At 38.5% G+C, this 21,068-nt stretch overlaps 2 protein-coding genes across 2 annotated transcripts in view; both read right to left on the bottom strand.

Moving 5' to 3' along the window:
* Positions 1–3,079, bottom strand: part of LOC118800110 (GTPase IMAP family member 9-like) — a 39,255-nt gene extending 36,176 nt beyond the window's left edge. Inside the window, exon 1 of the mRNA XM_036560255.1 lies at positions 3,048–3,079. Within this exon, the coding sequence (XP_036416148.1) occupies positions 3,048–3,079 (32 nt within the window). The remainder of the gene's footprint in view (positions 1–3,047) is intronic.
* A 7,335-nt stretch (positions 3,080–10,414) lies between these two features.
* The window catches only part of LOC118800109, a 32,391-nt gene continuing 21,737 nt past the window's right edge, over positions 10,415–21,068 (bottom strand). The window contains exons 20-23 of the mRNA XM_036560254.1: positions 19,535–21,001; positions 11,346–11,493; positions 10,691–10,760; positions 10,415–10,426 (exon numbers count right to left, since the gene is read on the bottom strand). Coding sequence (XP_036416147.1) covers positions 10,415–10,426; positions 10,691–10,760; positions 11,346–11,493; positions 19,535–21,001 — 1,697 coding nt within the window. The remainder of the gene's footprint in view (positions 10,427–10,690; positions 10,761–11,345; positions 11,494–19,534; positions 21,002–21,068) is intronic.

Below are 21,068 nucleotides of genomic sequence, written 5' to 3'. Positions count from 1 at the left end.
AGAAGGAGAACAAAGAACAATAATAAGTATGCATAAATTACAGTAATGTAATTTAGAGGGGTATAGAAAAATCACTGTTTTACAGTTTTGTATTTCCTTGTTAATCTGTAAAAAATTCAGAATACTTCTACATTCAAATAATTTACTCTCCAATCCAAAGCATAGCCCATGAAAAAGCACCCACATAGCTTTCAAAAAATATACATACATACATCATCCAAACCGCTTATCCTTCTGGGTCACGGTGGGGTGCTGGAGCCTATCCCAGCTGTCATTGGGCGGAAGGCAGGATACACCCTGGACAGGTCGCCAGTCCATTGCAGGGCTCAAAAATTATAGATTACAGTTATTGTTGATTGTTTTTACAACTGTGTATATGCATAGTACAATAGCGTCATCACACTTGATATGTTCTACAGACGGTGAAAAACATGTTAACTGACTTTGTGTAGAAATTTTAAACATACTGCAATAAATACACAGTTCCACAAACCATAAATCTGATTTTAAGGTCTGCTGTTATTCCGTATATAAGTTATGCCAAAGTTATTAGCAACGTAGTACTATGAACAATTATAAATGATGGGAAAAAATTTTAAGACAAATTCATATGGACTAAAAAGAAAAACTGACCAACAGATTAATACAGAGGTCTGAACCCCAGCAGCACTCATAACATACCTGAGCCAGATAATGATCAGCTGTCAAACACTTAATACCAGACTCAGATGTGCTGGGAGCTGGAATAGAGCCAAGCTGTGGACATTTTATGTGGACATATGTGGACACAGGAAACAGGACACATATAACTCAGTGTGCATATGTCCATGCCATAATGCCTGAACATTACTTACTGATATCACACTGCTAATGTTACCGATCTCTCCTTTTAGAGTTAAATCCATGATGAGTGAGAGAACTGTCAGCTTCACAGCCCATCGCTTCTTCCTCTGTTTTTTCTCAGTGTTGGTCTTCTTTGTCAGAGATATGAGGAAAATGCATCTGTTAAAAAAATCAATTTTAAGACAATAAATTTGAAATTACTTTTGGATCTGCGTACACAAGCAGGCTGAATTTAAAGGGGACCTGTTATGCTAATTTCCAATGTTCATAAATTTTATTTTTGGGGTCGACTATAATACATTTACATGCTTCAGTGTTTCAGAAACACATTATTTTTCTCATACTGTAATTGTTTACCCACCCTCTGTCTGAAACGCTCTGTTAGAGCTCCTGTGTCTTTAAGCCCCTCCTTCCTGATGAGCCCAGTACGCTCAGATTAGTTAGCTCGCTCACTTGGCTCTGACTGATCAAGCACCAGAGCGGTTGGCCAATACACGGCCTCCGGTAGATGCGTTGCGTTGTGTGGGGGCGTGCCAAGCTCGCTGGTAGGTGGGCAATAAGGATTGTGTTATGGGATTACATCATCTTGTAACAAAGGAAAAGGACTGGGGAACTCCAGCCCTCAGGCAGCTGAGAAAAGTGGTTTCTGTGGGAAAGAGTTTCTCCTTCTGGCATATACTTTCAGCTTTGTATCTTACACACGCAAAAGCTACATAACACAGTAATTAAAAGGGAAAGCATTATATATTCCCTTTATAAGTAGAATATAATGTACAGTATACATATGTTTACTCATCGAAAATCAACTCAGGCATTTAGTACACAAAGAAATGTGACAAGGCTTTAAATAATACCTATGCATGAACTCCAGCGTGGCACCCAGCTCACACGCTTAGCTGATGTTCAGACAATGATGTTCAGTGTAATGAAAGAAGCATCAGGATGAGGCCACTTGGGTAGGAGCTCAGTTGAGTGTTGAGAATGATATGGACTGCCACCATACTGGATGAGGCCCAAAGAGAGGATGTTCCTTTAGAAGGATTGAAAACAATAAAGTTGATTAGATAATTCACAATTCTATCGTTTTCATCCTCTAACATGCCAAAGTCAACACGTAACAGAAATGATCATTTGCAGTTGAGGCAGGTGTGAGCTTAGTACTGATATCTGTATCTGTTAAAAGCTGTGTTAAAGGAGAATTACACGATTTTTAGGCACAATTTCATCATTAAGATGCAAAAAGTAGTTTGATACAAAATGTTCCACTGTGGAAAAACTTACAGAGTCAGAGTTGTTCATAGTGGCAGTGACAAGAACCAGGCGTTTGAAGAGTTCAATGCCTCTAATCTCTCACAGAGAATTATTACATGAAATGATTATTAATAAGAGCTGAACTCTATTAGATCATGTTTACCACATGCTGTATGCTATAAATTGTAGGGCTCTGAGACTTGCAGTATTACACATTAAGGTACCATGAAGAAGTAAATTCATAAATATTGACACAGTGTTGGTGATATTGCCAGATCAATATTTTGAACACAGCTGTAATGGCAAATGACATATTAATAAATTGAATGAACAAAGTGCAGATATTTGAGTACTCTAACCCAGCTTTACCTAAACATTCTGCTCTTCTGTATTACAATAAATACTTCATGAATTATATTTGTTTGAAATACCCACCAAATCTAAACATCTGTCTGACATTCTTATAGTTTCATTTAAAAAGTTAAAACTTGAGTCTCACCAGTTGCTCAGCTTCAGATGATTTCTGATGAGAAACATCTAAAACAAAGCAGACACATGAGGTAAATGCAGCAAAACAATAACAGCAAGGCATAACAATGAACTTAAACACAAAACAAACTGGTCATTATATATTTCTAATAAATGTAGCTGAGTAAAACATAGATTATTAATCTAAAGCACAAATAATACATTTTAAAAATACTCCAGAAAGTACAAATCCACCAAGACGTTACTAGAGTAAATGTAACTGAGCAAATTAAAATCATTACTACCCTCTCTGAGCTACACAGACTGACGGACTATGTTCAGTTTCATTGTTGTATTGTTCAGTGTGCTGACCCTGCTGCACTGTGATCAGTCTTAGATTTAATTCTGAGGCAGCCCTTCATTTGTTCCAGCTACCTCAATGCTTCAACTGACTGATTCAGCTGCACACTAGCATAACATCTCACCTGTCCATCCTCCAAACCTTATGAGCCTCCATGGCTGCACTGCTGGGGTGAGACAGCTGTAGAGAGCTGAAGCTGGGCGGTATGTTTACAGTGCGCTGCTGGGGTGAGACAGCTGTAGAGAGCAGAAGCTGGGCGGTATGTTTACAGTGCGCTGCTGGGAGCGGGCGCGAGGCGTAAACAGACAAGCCGCTCAGCCGCTGGCTAACTTTATGCTAACCTACCGCTGGTGTCTTCACTCGGCAGATCGACCCGGAAATACAGAAAAGTGTACTCCAGCTGACTGTTAGTGAGGCTGCTTATCTCATTTCGTCACTACTCACATTTTAAAAGCAGATTCTGACCATTGCAGTCGTGACTCCAGTCGCCACTCCACTCGGTCCAGTCAGCTTGTTAGCTTTAGCTAACTACGCAGCTGAAAATCCTTGTTTCTGGGAGCTGAAAGCGTCACCCGGCAGGCGGCGCTGTCTCAGTAAGGAGTGTAAGAGAGTCTTATCGAGGTTTAACACTCGCTAAACAAACTCGATAAAACTGCCCGCGTTAGCGACCTGAGAGACTCGCTCACTGTAAAGGCTGTAACGGTCGCGCTTGGCTTTCAACGGATGAACGCCCCCAATACAACGCTCACGCTTCAAAACCGAACGTCCAAGCGGCGGAGTCGCTCTAATTGGTCTGAAACTCCCGCCAGTCTTGTGTTTGTCCTCCCATAGAGCTTTTTTTTCCGGTTCGCACCTCTCTGTACTGAATGAACTGAGCTGTTTTGTTTTGTTTGTTTGTTTGTTTGTTTTTAATCTAGACACAGAGTAGAAAAGTGCAAACCCTTGAAATACATGAGACAGCAGTACAGGATTATCATACAGCTTCACTGGAGGCCATGTCTTAATATATTAAAGTCAAAGTATGAAGTTGGACATTTAAACAAAAATCTGTTTATTATGTAATTTTACGTGGTGAAACAATAAAGGTCTTTATATCACTACTCAAATACATTTGTTTACTATTGTTTGTGTTTTCCAATACCTGGAGATAATAATTTTGAAAATTATACATAGTATATAAAAAGTTTGTTTTCTTTTTCTGTTGGGCCAAATTAAAAGTCCTAATGGTCAAACTTTGGGCAGCCCTGATCTGCTTAAGAAAATAAATAGAAGTGTTGATCTTGAAGAGAGTGAGCCAAGCGCTTTTTCTGCATTAAGTCTCTACAGTACCCAGGTTAGCTGTTAAGTACACTTACTTCCTATTAGTTCAAAGTTGTTTTATCTTGGTTCCTAGCTTGTTGTCTCTGGTTACAACTGTACACTTGAAAATAGATCAATGTTGTTTTAATCATAGCATGTTTTCTGCAAATGAGCAAAAGGCTGTGACTGACTGTGATTGTAACATTTACCAATGGAGATAAATGAAAAGTTATTCTACCATGAACTTCTATTATATAAGGAAACGAGTTTAAATATTTTAAGGTAAGGCAAATGGTTTAAGAATTGAATTTTTCTTTTGCTGTTTTGCTACTGTAAACACATTTCTGCAATAATCAAAAAACAAAACATACAATAAAAGAATCACAAAAGTACAGCAAGTAAAACCTTAGTGACTGTTCTTTTAGTAATATCACACAAAAACCATAAGATTACAGCAGGCTGTTTCTTGAGGACATACTTATATATTATTTTACATTAGGCAGTGCTGTGGTAATCCTGGTAATCCTCAGTTGTAATTTTGTAGTGTAAGTTTGGCAGTATCACAGGAATACCACATTCATACCACAGGACTTTTTGTAATGGACTACTCTTTGGACTCAACTGAACTGTTTTAAGACACAACATCTCTGTGTCTTAAGACAAAATGATGTCTTAAGTCATGCCGCATCTTCAAGACACACAAAATAATTACTTCTTTGTCTTAAGACGTTAACTTTCCTGTCTCAAGACAAAGATTGTGTCTTCACTCATACGTCTTAAGACGTTCTTGAGATGTCTTGGCATAAAAAAATGTCTCAAGACATCTTATAAATACTGTCAAGGCATCTTAAGACACAGTGACAGCTGGCTATGATTGTGAACCTAACTCGGTCATGCAGATTTCTCCTGTACAATATCCGGAGGATCCGACCCTTTCTCACTCGAGAGGCCACCCAGGTGCTAATGCAGTTTCTTGTCGTCTCAAAGCTTGACTAATGCAACTCGCTCTTGGCTGGTCTTCCAACGGAGGCCATCAAGCCTCTGCAGCTCATCCAGAATGCAGCAGCACGACTCGTCTTCAGTTTCCCCAAGTTCAGCCACGTCACCCCACTGCTGCGCTACCTTCACTGGCTTCCTGTAGCTGCACATATGAGATTTAAAACCCTTATGCTTGCCTACAAAGCCAAAAATGGACCAGCCCCTCCCTACTTGATGGCCCTTCGAGCTTCGAGTACAGCTTGGCTTGACCCGCCATCCTTCAAGGAGCATGGAAGACAAGCACCAAGACTCTGTGCTGGCACCCAGGTGGTGGAACGAACTCCCACTGGCTGTCCTCGCTGAATTAAGTATTGATTGTAAAGTATTGTACTGCACTTATGTATTGTATTGTACTGCACTGTTCTGTGTTCAACTCTGTTCCTTTTTCTCTAGGTATCAAAATGACTTTCTGATTCCAGCAGTATCTGAGCTCAGGACTGGCTTTCTCTCTAACCTATTGGTAACTTGCAAAGATACTTTCTCTGGATAGACAAAGCACTTTCTGTAAGTCGCTCTGGATAAGAGCGTCTGCTAAATGCTGTAAATGTAAATGACTCATTTCCTGTCACTCAAGTGGTTTGGTGGAGTAGCAAATGTTTGTGCTCGTTTTAACAAAATTCCTTCAAATTACTCTGTATTTATTTTCAGTTTTTATAGTTTTTCCTTGTTTTACAACATTGCTTTCCTGATTTCATTTTATTTTATAATGTAGAATTATCTCTTCATGGATGGCAGCTCACCACATGAAGCCTAGTAAGACTGAGCTGCTATTCATCCCTGCAACTACAGGTCCTCATCATGATCTTGCCATCTCATTCGAGAACTGTTTGATTGTTCCGTCTGTAGGCAAGAAGTCTTGATGTGATTCTGGATGGCTAGTTATTGCCGGATTTCTCCTGTACAACATCCGGAGGATCCGACCCTTTCTCACTCAAGAGGCCACCCAAGTGCTAATTCAGTCTCTTGTCATCTCAAGGCTTAACTACTGCAACTTGCTCTTCGATGGTCTTCCTATGCAGACCATCAAGCCTCTGCAACTCATCTAGAATGCAGCAGCTCGGCTCGTCTTTAATCTCCCTAAGTTCAGTCATGTCAACCCACTGCTGCGCTCCCTTCACTGGCGTCCTGTAGCTGCACTCATCAGATGCTTGCCTACAAAGCCAAAAACGGACCAGCCCCTCCCTAATTAATGGCAATGGTCAAAACTCGAACTGTACCATGAGCCCCTCAAGCTTGGACAGTCCCTTTCATGGAGAACTCAATGTTCATTTTTTCCAAAAAATAAGCTGAAACATGGACTCATCTGACAACAACACACATTTCAAATGTCTTCAGATGAGTTCAGGCCTAGAGAACTCAGCTGTGTTTCTGCATAGAATTGGTGCATGGCTTTCTCCTTGCATACTAGAGTTTCAAGTTGCATTACTTGATGAAGCGGCAGACTGTGTTAAGTGACAATGGTTTTCTGAAGTACTCCATAGCCTGAGTGGCTATATTTAATGCAGTAGCATGACAGTTTCTCAGGCAGTGCTACCTGAGGGCTCGAAGGGCTCAGCCACAAAGTGGTAGTCCACATAAAATGACAGAACGGGGTCAGCAGATGCTGAGGTGCATAGTGCGCAGAGGTCGCCAACTTTCTGCAGAGTCAATCGCTTCAGACCTCCAAACTTCATGTGGCCTTCAGATTAACTCAAGAACAGCGTAGAGAGCTTCATAGAATGGGTTTCCATGGCTGAGCAGCTGCATCCAAGCCTTACATTGCCAAGCTCAATGCAAAGCGTTGAATGCAGTGGTGTAAAGTGCCGCCACTGGACTCTAGAGCAGTGGAGACGTATTCTCTGGAGTGACCAATCACGCTTCTCTGTCTGGCTATCCGATAGACGAGTCTGGATTTGGCAGTTGCCAGGAGAATGGTACTTGTCTGACTGCATTGTGCCAAGTGTAAAGTTTGGTGGAGGGGGGATTATGTTGTGGGGTTGTTTTTCAGGAGTTGGGCTCGGCCCCTTAGTTCCAGTTAAAGGAAGTCTTAATGCTTCAGCAGACCAAGAGATTTTGGACACTTTCATGCTCCCAACTTTATGGGAACAGTTTGGGGACGGCCCCTTCCTGTTCCAACATGACTGCACACCAGTGCACAAGGCAAGGTCCATATAGACATGCATGAGTGAGTTTGGTGTGCAAGAACTTGACTGGCCTGCACAGAGTCCTGACCTCAACCTGATAGAACATCTGTGGAGACTTTGGGCAATATAGTGTATATATCTACGTATATATATTTGGTTCTCTGTTTTACTCTTTACTCTATTTATTGACTACAAAATATTTATTGACTAGAAAATATTTACATTATATTAACATTGTTAATGATTAACATTGTCACAGACAGTGACGTGTATGCTTCAGCGTGTAAGTAGTAGAGTATCTGCTCTGTTTGAGTTCTGTCTGCTTACGATTTACTGTTTGCAGACAGTCTTCAAGCACAGGTTTATCTGTGAATTGTGAAAATAAAATAACAAAACATCATGACAAGTAAAATAAAGAAAAAAATATTTAAAATATTCAGGATTCTGCACTTTTTTAGGTCACTATTAAAATTTAAGCAGATTTGCAACACGGACCGCGTTCAATTCAATTCAGTTCAATTCAAATCTGGCACTGTTGTTGTTTTTGTCAATGCTCACTGCCAAAACAATACTATGGCAAGATTTAATCCAACACAAAATCCAAATAACTCTCTAAACTAGGCTGCAACAACTGAATTAATCCTAATTATATTCAGCTTTCACATTCATGTTTCACATGTCTAGCAACACAAAACTAGTATTTTTTTTAAATGTAGCACTGCTAGTGCATTGTGACTGCATGTAAAAATACTGTGATATTATGTATCATTAAAATGTCTTATGATACTGTAAACATGGCCTCTTTGAGACTTTGAGCATTGGTTGAGCAGCCTGAGCATTCTACATTTTCTCAGATCTTGATTTTCTCTCCTTTTTTTATTGTTCGGTGATTTGCTATTCCATTATATTAAGATATTAAGTCATTATTTTGAAATACTAAGCCATTATTATAAAACTTACAGTTGCGGTCCTGAAATATGATTGGCTAAGCTGCGTTCGAAGCTGTTGTAAAATACACGCTAAAAGATAACTAACAGCCTAAACGACTCCATTGTTAATATCAAAGACTCGAATTCAAGAACTTACAATATGATTCACTGTAAAATGGCAGAATAAAAGTCTAAAGAATGTCACCTGAATGGCTTACATGCTTCAAATGTCCATGTTTCAGTCAGAAGTAGCATCAAACCCAGGCTAAGTACGACTCTGTGCTCCCTAAATAGTGTGCTAAGTTTTGAAATTCTAGACTCAACAGCCAAATAGCGCATCAACTGTAGAGTATGAATGTGGATGAATCTCAAATGACTGTTTAGCGATATTATGCACTGTTGGTGTGCGTGAATCAGTATTTAAATTCCTACATAGTGCACAATGTAGAAAGCAGGGAGCCATTTGAGATTCAGCCCCAACCTAAGAAGAGGAGCACCATTAGACTGATGCTAAATGAGATTTGCAGTGGTAATTTGGTGACCAAAAAGTATTTATAAAGCGAATGTTTTTGCATTAAACAGTGCTGTTATCATATGTTCGTTGTTGTACGAGAAAAAGTTTATGAAATGACTGTAATATACAGCGATGGGTGACTGAATGTTCTCCGCATTCAGCTGTCCATGGTTGCTTGGCAATGATATCATATGCTAAAGGAATACTTGTTTGTCAATTATTATTAATAATAAATTATTTTCTTAAAAATTTTGTATTTTATATATGTATTTTATATTATATCTAGCAACACAAAACAACGAACAAACTTTGAGCATTGGTTGAGCAGCCTGAGCATTCTACATTTTCGCAGATCTTAATTTTCTCTCCTTTTTTCATTGTTCGGTGATTTGCTATTCCATTATATTAAGATATTAAGTCATTATTTTGAAATACTAAGCCATTATTATAAAACCTACAGTTGCGGTCCTGAAATCTGATGGATAAGCCGCGTTGGAAGCTGTTGTAAATTACACGCTAAAAGATAACTAACAGCCTAAACGACTCCATTGCTTGGCAATGATGTCATATGCTAAAGGAATTCTTGGTGGAATACTTTTTATGTCAATTATTATTAATAATAAATTATTTTCTTAAAAATGTGGTATTTTATCCTATTTTATGTTGGCTGCCATTTTATAAAAGCAATAAGCCCCTTGAGGCTGTGTGTTACTGCAATTTTATCACAAGGACAGAGGTTTTACTCTGCTTTGCACTGTGCCTAAGAACACCCTTTCCCGTGATATAATCGCAGTAATGCCCTGCCTCTCGTGGCTTATTGCTTTATTATAAGATGCTATTCCATTATTTTGCAGTACTAAATCATTATTTTACAATACCGGGTCATTATTTTGAAATACTATCTCATTATTTTGACATACTTTCTCAAATTTTATATATAAATTTATATTTATCCTATATGCATGAAAAATGAATTACAGCTCAGTAAATGACCAGCCTAAACTGAAATGGGACTGAACCAGATCATGACTTAGACAATAACCCATTTCTTTCAGTAACCCAAACAATCCTAAACTTGACTGAGTAGATTAGCAGTTTGTCTATTATACTATTATACTAAATCACCCACTGTCCCTTTGCTCACTTGCACCCATCAACTTTTTTACATATGATGAAGGTGTTTAATATATCTATTTATTTCATTTTCATGCTGTTTATTTGTCTCTTTGGTTCTCTTTTTTACTCTTTGTTTTTCTGTTGTTTTATTAGTGTATATTTTAGTTCCACCTGCTTGTTTTCATGTTGCTTCATTTTTGCTCTGTTTTATTTTTCTGTTTTCCTATTTGTCTCATTATGCTTATAGTTTATCTGCTCATTTTGTAAAGCATTTGGGCAACGTCCATTGATTTAAATGTGCTTTAATTAAAACTTACCTACTTAATATAGGTTTCAATAAACATAAGACAGATCTAAATTATTATATATGCATTTTGCACTACAGGTAGAAACAAAAAAGTGACCCATGTATGAAAAGGTTATGCAGTGTTCTCACACTCACCTTGCATTTTAGAGGAACTCATAAAATACATTACAGCTGCAGCTGCAGTGACACAGAGGAGACCATTCAGCGGAGACAGGATCCAAAATAACCAAATGGAGCCTGAAAAAACATTTTTACCAGTGGAAAGAAAAAGATGTGGCTCATTATAATTACAGTACATATGTATAAGATTGCTAATTAACATTATGTAACCTTATTTCTTGACTTCAAATATTCCTATTATCACTGTCACTGTGGGGATTTACATTAAAAGAGACGTATGTGCCTCGAGTTCTCTGCTCTGTTTGAGTTCTGCTCACTTACGATTTCCTCTTTGTGGACCATCCTCATGCACAGGTTTAGCTGCGTCCTGTTCTGAAGCTGCAGTGAGGTTCTGCAAAGTTACAAAAGGAGAGCTGTGTAAACAAGCACTGCAATCAATTTAGCACATAATTCACAAAGGAGGATGAATTCACTGTCTAACCCAGTGGTTTGTAGTCCTGGTCCTGGAGAACCAGTAGTGCCCTGCAGACTTTACTGATCCACCTGCTCAGTCCAAACAATCAGCTATTTAATAAGCCCCTCCTGAGCTGCAGTGTGTGATAGAGTGTGTCAGAGTAGGAAAACAGTCAAATGTGCAGGGCAGCAGTGCTCCAGGACCAGGATTAGAAATCTGTGAGTTAACACAATGAACTCTCCGGATCAGCAGATCCACTGTAACTCCACAAACTACACAGCTAAAATATTAGCTTCATAGTAATTACTGAATAATTCATAATTACAAAACAATTCATAACAGTTGTTTAGAAATTCGCAGCAGTTACTGAATACATCACTTAGTTAATAATTAATTAAAGAATAATTCAGTGTGTTGCGAGTCACTGATCTGCACAACTGAATTTCAGTTCCTCAACACATGGATGAGCTGAAGTGAAATAGAATTGAATGAACTGAACTCCACCTGCCTGTTCTGACTCACCTGTGGACTGACGATGCCACCGCAGCAGCTACACGGCTGGGCATGCATGCATTTCTGAGTTCTAGCGCTGCACGTCTCACCACAAACACATGCATGTCTGGGGCGGTATTTGCAGAAGATTCTCTTCTGACGGGTAGCTGAGTGGATTCTGAACAAAAACCAACAGAACAGAATGACGAGACAGTGAGAACAACAGGAGCTCCAGTGATGAATTCAATGTTTCAGTAAGAGTGAATAAACCATCTACTGGAAAAACTGATGCACTGAATTCATTTTACACATGAACATAATTTTGACATGAATAACATACATTACACCAGTGGTTGGAAATAACAAACTAGAAGACAAAATTGTGTTGATCATTCCAATTTTGCTCAAAATATCATGAGAATCTAAAATCGTGAACCCAATAAGTTGTTCAGCGATAATTAATACATGTTGTTCATGTGGAAATGATGTACAAGCTTATTCAATGCATCACTTTGTCCAAACAATATATTCTGTCATGAACCTGATGGGTCCAGTACCGGGCGTCAAATAACAGAAAGCCGCTCCTTTAAATCTGCTGCCAGAGAAGCTCACGTACACGTCCACGTTGGAAACAGTAACATCACTTTATAAATTTCAGCATGCCTTATGACTTATAACATTATGACCACTCAGATGAAGCAGGAATCCCTTACGCTACTTTCTGTGTTCTACTGTGTCTCTATCACTGTATGAAAGATGCACAAGGCTTCTTTTATTGCTTGATGCAGCAGGTTTGCTGAGTGGGTGTGTGAGCTCATTCAGGACGTGGTTCAGATGAGCGAGTGTTATTAATCTGTTTAATCACAATAAAAAAATAGGTGTGTGAACTATATTCCCACTCATGTGTTTTCCTGCTCAAAAAGCTAGTTTGCGACACAAACTGAACACATTGTTATTAGATCAGGTTCTTTATATATAAAATAACTGCAACAGGCACATTAAGAAATCAGCTTATTAAATGAAAAAGTGGTTAGAACCTCTTTGTGTGAGCTCTAAAGGATTAAGAGAAAGAGTACCATTTGAACACTAACAGTTAAAATCTTCTCAAGACAGTCATGGTTTTGATATGAAGAAGATTCTATACCGCTGATCTGTGGAATAATGTTCATCACTGGAGTTATTGCTGAAATTGACTGGAGAGCCCATTGACTGATCGCTCTTCATGGAGATGCAGCTGGAAACAGGTGAGAGTCTCTGGCTCAACTGCTCTGAACTGAAAGTTCATTTAAAAAGGACACACTGGGTTACAGTAACACACACACACACTCACACTCACTGATTTACAGTAACACACACACACTCACACACACTGATTTACAGTAACACACACACACACTCACACACACTGATTTACAGTAACACACACACACACTCACACACACTGAGTTAGAGTAACACACTCTCACACACTGATTTACAGTAACACACACACACACTGAGTTAGAGTAACACACTCTCACACACTGATTTACAGTAACACACTCACACACACTGAGTTACAGTAACACACTCACACACTGATTTACAGTAACACACACACTGAGTTAGAGTAACACACTCACACACTGATTTACAGTAACACACACACACTGAGTTAGAGTAACACACTCACACACACTGATTTACAGTAACACACATTGTTACAGTAACACACACACACTGTTCAGACTCTTCATCACACATTTACACACTCACACACACTGTTACAGTAACACTCACACACACTCATTTACAGTAAAACACACACACTGATTTACAGTAACACACACACACTGTTACAGTAACACACTGATTTACAGTAACACACACTGAGTTAGAGTAACACACACACACTGATATACAGTAACACACTGATTTACAGTAACACACTCACACAGTTACAGTAACAAACACACACAGATTTACAGTAACACACTCACACACACTGAGTTACAGTAACAAACACACACACTGATTTACAGTAACACATGCACACACACTGATATATAGTAACACTCACACACTGATTTACAGTAACACACACACACTGATTTACAGTAACACACACACACACTGATATACAGTAACACACACACACACTGATTTACAGTAACACACACTGATTTACAGTAACACACACACGCACACTGATTTACAGTAACACACACTGATTTACAGTAACACACACTGATTTACAGTAACACTTATGCACACTGATTTACAGTAACACACACACACTGATTTACAGTAACACAGATTTACAGTAACACACACACACACACACTGATATATAGTAACACACTCACACAGATTTACAGTAACACACTCACACACACTGATATATAGTAACACACTCACACAGATTTATAGTAACACACTCACACACTGATATACAGTAACACACTGATTTACAGTAACACACACACACTGATATATAGTAACACACTCACACACTGATATATAGTAACACACTCACACACTGATATACAGTAACACACTCACACAGAGTTACAGTAACAAACACACACACTGATTTAGAGTAACACACTCACACACACTGAGTTACAGTAACAAACACACAGATTTACAGTAACACACACTGATTTACAGTAACACACACACACTGATTTACAGTAACACACACTGATTTACAGTAACACACTTACACTGATTTACAGTAACACACACACACACTGATATACAGTAACACACACACTGATTTACAGTAACACACACACACTGATTTACAGTAACACACTCACGCACACTGATTTACAGTAACACACACTGATTTACAGTAACACACATTGATTTACAGTAACACACTCATACACACTGATTTACAGTAACACACACACACTGATTTACAGTAACACAGATTTACAGTAACACACACACACACACACTGATATATAGTAACACACTCACACAGATTTACAGTAACACACTCACACACACTGATATATAGTAACACACTCACACAGATTTATAGTAACACACTCACACACTGATATACAGTAACACACTGATTTACAGTAACACACACACACTGATATATAGTAACACACTCACACACTGATATATAGTAACACACTCACACACTGATATACAGTAACACACTGATTTACAGTAACACACACACACTGATATATAGTAACACACACACACACTGATATATAGTAACACACTCACACACTGATATATAGTAACACACTCACACACTGATATACAGTAACACACTCACACAGAGTTACAGTAACACACACACACACTGATTTAGAGTAACACACTCACACACACTGAGTTACAGTAACAAACACACAGATTTACAGTAACACACACTGATTTACAGTAATACACACACACTGATTTACAGTAACACACACTGATTTACAGTAACACACTTACACTGATTTACAGTAACACACACTGATTTACAGTAACGCACACTGATTTACAGTGACACACACACACACACTGATTTACAGTAACACACACACACTGATTTACAGTAACACACACTGATTTACAGTAACACACTTACACTGATTTACAGTAACACACACTGATTTACAGTAACGCACACTGATTTACAGTGACACACACACACACACTGATTTACAGTAACACACTCACACACACTGATTTACAGTAACACACACACACTGATTTACAGTAACGCACACTGATTTACAGTGACACACACACACACACTGATTTACAGTAACACACTCACACACACTGATTTACAGTAACACACACACACACTGATTTACAGTAAAGCACACTGATTTGCAGTAAGACACACACTCACTGATTTACAGTAACACACACACACTGATTTACAGTAACACACTTACACTGATTTGCAGTAACGCACACTGATTTACAGTGACACACACACACACTGATTTACAGTAACACACTCACACACACTGATTTACAGTAACACACACACACACTGATTTACAGTAACACACACACTGATATATAGTAACAAACACACACACAGATTTACAGTAACACACTCACACAGATTTACAGTAACAAACACACACACTGATTTACAGTAACACACACACACACACTGATTTACAGTAACACACACACTGATATATAGTAACAAACACACACACAGATTTACAGTAACACACTCACACACACTGATTTACAGTAACAAACACACACACTGATTTACAGTAACACACTCACACACACTGAGTTACAGTAACAAACACACACACTGATTTACAGTAACACACACACACACTGATTTACAGTAACACACACTGATTTACAGTAACACAGTCACGCACACTGATTTACAGTAACACACACTGATTTACAGTAACGCACACTGATTTACAGTGACACACACACACTGATTTACAGAAACACACTTACACTGATTTACAGTAACGCACACTGATTTACAGTAACACACACACACTGATTTACAGTAAAGCACACTGATTTACAGTAACACACACACACTGATTTACAGTAACACACACACACTGATTTACAGTAACGCACACTGATTTACAGTGACACACACACTGATTTACAGTAACACACGCACACTGATTTACAGTAACGCACACTGATTTACAGTAACACACACACACTGATTTACAGTAACGCACACTGATTTACAGTAACACACACACACTGATTTACAGTAACACACACACACTGATTTACAGTAACGCACACTGATTTACAGTGACACACACTGATTTACAGTAACACACACACACTGATTTACAGTAACACACACACACTGATTTACAGTAACGCACACTGATTTACAGTGACACACACACTGATTTACAGTAACACACGCACACTGATTTACAGTGACACACACACTGATTTACAGTAACACACGCACACTGATTTACAGTAACGCACACTGATTTACAGTAACACACACACTGATTTACAGTAACGCACACTGATTTACAGTAACACACACACTGATTTACAGTAACGCACACTGATTTACAGTAACACACACACACTGATTTACAGTAACACACACACACTGATTTACAGTAACGCACACTGATTTACAGTAACACACTCACACACACTGATTTACAGTAACACACACACACACACTGATTTACAGTAACACACTCACTGATATATAGTAACACACTCACACACAGATTTACAGTAACACACTCACACACACTGATTTACAGTAACACACACACTGATATATAGTAACACACTCACACACAGATTTACAGTAACACACTCACACACACTGATTTACAGTAACACACTCACGCACACTGATTTACAGTAACAAACACACACACTGATTTACAGTAACACACACACACTGATTTACAGTAACACACACTGATTTACAGTAACACACACTGATTTACAGTAACACACTTACACTGATTTACAGTAACACACACACTGATTTACAGTAACGCACACTGATTTACAGTAACACACTTACACTGATTTACAGTAACACACACTGATTTACAGTAACACACTTACACTGATTTACAGTAACACACACACTGATTTACAGTAACGCACACTGATTTACAGAAACACACACACACTGATTTACAGTAACGCACACTGATTTACAGAAACACACACACACTGATTTACAGTAACGCACACTGATTTACAGAAACACACTCACACACACTGATTTACAGTAACACACACACACTGATTTACAATAACACACTGATTTACAGTAACACACTGATTTACAGAAACACACACACACACACTGATTTACAGTAACACACTGATTTACAGTAACACACACACTGATTTACAGTAACACACTGATTTACAGTAACACACTCACACACTGATTTACAGTAACACACACACTGATTTACAGTAACACACTGATTTACAGTAACACACTCACACACACAGTTACAGTAACAAACACACACACTGATTTACAGTAACACACACACACTGATTTACAGTAACACACACACACTGATTTACAGTAACACACACTGATTTACAGTAACACAGTCATGCACACTGATTTACAGTAACACACACACACTGATTTACAGTAACACACACTGATTTACAGTAACACAGTCACGCACACTGATTTACAGTAACACACACACACTGATTTACAGTAACACACACTGATTTACAGTAACACACTTACACTGATTTACAGTAACACACTGATTTACAGTAACACACACACACTGATTTACAGTAACGCACACTGATTTACAGAAACACACTCACACACACTGATTTACAGTAACACACACACATTGATTTACAATAACACACTGATTTACAGTAACACACTCACACTGATTTACAGTAACGCACACTGATTTACAGAAACACACTCACACACACTGATTTACAGTAACACACACACTGATTTACAGTAACACACTGATTTACAGTAACACACACTGATTTACAGTAACACACACACTGATTTACAGTAACACACTGATTTACAGTAACACACTCACACACTGATTTACAGTAACACACTGATTTACAGTAACACACTCACCACACTGTTGTGACACTCAAAGGATTTCTTTTGTCATATTTGGCTGAAATGCTGTCGTCACTGCTGGAGACGCCCTCAGAACTCATCATCACTTATGATGGAACAGCTGAAGAGGTGAAAGTGTTCATAGAAAAAGACATAAAGACAGTGATGCTTCCTTTCACTGGTCCTTCAGTTCTAGATATTCACTGGGAAAATGTGTGGTACAAACTCCAAAGTTCTATGTAATATTTGAGGTAAGTTCCAAAGCAGTCTAGATAAATTACTCTGAAATTCCCTGCAAATTGTAGGTATTAACTGGGGAATTATGTGGTACAATACCACATGCAGGTACTGCTGTTAAAACGTTCCTAGTTAGTTTATAACATTAAAAGATTGTTTAAAAATAAAGTACAAAGAGTCTTACATAGTGTGTGTCTGTTACTAGTCAAAGTCAAAATCAAAGTTTATTTATACAGCGATTTTTACAACAGGTGTTGTAAAACAAAGCAGCTTTACAGAAAAATCACTTCTCACAGTCTCGTACTTTCACTTTCACTCTGCACAGCGTCACACTTTTTTCCTCCGTGCTTTATTGGAATAATTTTACACATATTCATATACAGCAGATAAAGCGAGTATCAATTAAGTTTAAGCTATACAGAAACCAAACTGTGTGATTAGCAAAAATAAAATAAAATTAGGAACAAATCAATGACTTTTAAAATACACCTATTGGAATCACATCACATTATAAATAGAAAACGTCAAACAATATCAAAGCATGTTTATTTCTGAAAGTTTTAAAGAATCATAAAACAAAGACGTACCATTGTAAGCTATTACATTTCACTGGCTCCAGTGTACTCAGGACCACTAGAGGCGAATCTCAGGCAAGACTGAGACTTTGTAGTAGACAAGTTCAAGTCCAGACCGAGAGCAGGAGCGAAGAGACAAAACGGAGAGTAGATAAAAACATGAACATTTCTGGGGATCTGTAGCTCAGACTGACACTGAACAAGGTAGTTAAAACTGCTGTAAAAAGTCAAAGGAAAAGAATCTAAAAATAAATATGGCAGAATGAATGCTAGCTTGTTTGCTAATGGTACTTTAATTGTTCTGACTTCATGTTCAGTACTGCAGCCACAAGTTAGTACTGTACCTAACATTTTCATATAGTTAGAGTGTTTTCAACACCACATCTGAATCGATCATCATGGTGAAACAGTAGCTGGTGAGTAGGTGCGGTAGGTGCAATTTCTCCTCTGATCTGGTTTGACTGGCACACTCTCTGCTGCACCTCTTAGCAGTGCGGTGACAGGTGAGCTACCCAGCATGCATTGTGTGCTTGGAAGTACAGAATGGTTACAATGAAATACAGAAACAGACAAGTTCTGTTTAAATGTATACAGCAGAATAAACTATAAAAAGACATTTTTTCAGCGTGAGTGACTTTTTTAATGATGTTTTATGATGTTTGACTTGATGAGTAAAGGTCACTGTGACCAAAGTAACTGCGAAGACCAGTAACCAGAAAACGTTATTTGCTGCTTTGAATCTGGTAGTATGACAAGTGGTGGTAGTTAGTTTAACTCTTTTTTAACTTGCTTTTCTTTCTTTCATTTTCCAGTTCTCTTATTCCTACCACTCCACAGAAAAGCCACAAAGAGGGACACAGTGAACAGAACTACGATGATTAACCAGAATTTTATATTATGCATTTCCTCTAATTCTGCTCTAAGTTTTTGGTTCTCATATTGTTCATCTCTTAATTTAACTGCCATCTCATTCATCTTTCTTTTCTCCTCTGCTTTCATCTCTTTTTCTATTTGAGTCCGTTTCAGTTCCTCCTCTTTTCTGATCTCTTCCTCCCTGTTCTCAATGTTCCTGATTTCCTCTTCTTTCATCTTTCTTTCCATCTGTTTTCTCTTTTGTTCCTCCTCTCGTCTGATTTCTGTCTCTCTGCTGATACATTTTCTCATTTCCTCCTCTTTAGACTCTCTAACTATCTTCTCTCTCTTTTGTTCCTCCTCCTGTCTGATTTCTGTCTCTCTGCTGTTACATTTTCTCATTTCCTCCTCTTTAGACTCTCTTACTATCTTCTCTCTCTTTTGTTCCTCCTCCTGTCTGATTTCTGTCTCTCTGCTGTTACATTTTCTCATTTCCTCCTCTTTAGACTCTCTTACTATCTTCTCTCTCTTTTGTTCCTCCTCTCGTCTGATTTCAATCTCTCTGCTGATACATTTTCTCATTTCCTCCTCTTTAGACTCTCTAACTATCTTCTCTCTCTTTTGTTCCTCCTCCTGTCTGATTTCTGTCTCTCTGCTGTTACATTTTCTCATTTCCTCCTCTTTCAACTCTCTTTCCATCTGTTTTCTCCTTAGTTCCTCCTCCTCTCTGATCATTCTTTCCATTGCATCTCTCTTTACAGCCTCCTCTGATTTGATCTCTTTGATCAAATTTAATTTCTTCCTCTCTTCTTCTTCTCTGGTGCTTTTTTGGACCCTCTGGTGGACTTCTTGTGTATGAATGTAGCCCAAAGACCCAAATAATATCAAATCTATCTTTTCAAGCAACTTTGTGACTTGAGTGTGATCATTTTTCTGATAGTTGTTGAAGACGTGATATCTACCTCCACAGGTGTCTACAAGTTTCTGAAGCTCGTTACTGTTACTGATAAACTTCTCAATGGGTTTTTTCTCTAACAGATCTCCACCAGTGAAGAGTATTATGGTGAACTTCACAGCTTCTTCTCCAAAGTTCTCCTGAATCCACTTCACAGCGTTCCTCTCCTCCTCTGTGAATCTCCCCACTTTGATCACCAGCAGGAACACATGAGGATGATGAGCAGGATGGTAGATACATTCAGGTGCACTGTGGGCTCTTTGTTCTGATGTGAGCCATGTGTCCATCACCCCAAGAGTGTCAATCACAGTGATTTTCCGTCCATCCAGAGCTTTGTTCCTTCGCTCACAGTGTCCAGTCACAGATGCTGGAGATGCCTCGACTCTGAAAGCTTCTTCACTCAGGATGGTGTTTCCTGACGCACTCTTCCCAGCTCCAGTCTTACCCACCAGCATCAGTCTCAGCTCGGGATGGTTCACCTTTTGTTCTTCAACAACAAAAAACACTTTCTCATTTATCTAGTATGGTGCAGATTACAATTAGTGCCTCTTTGG

This window comes from Colossoma macropomum, unplaced genomic scaffold (genome assembly GCF_904425465.1).
Source record: "Colossoma macropomum unplaced genomic scaffold, Colossoma_macropomum, whole genome shotgun sequence".
In the NCBI taxonomy this organism is placed as follows: Eukaryota; Metazoa; Chordata; class Actinopteri; order Characiformes; family Serrasalmidae; genus Colossoma; species Colossoma macropomum.
Note: the sequence above shows the minus strand (reverse complement) of the source record. Positions and strands in the feature narration are given on the sequence as shown.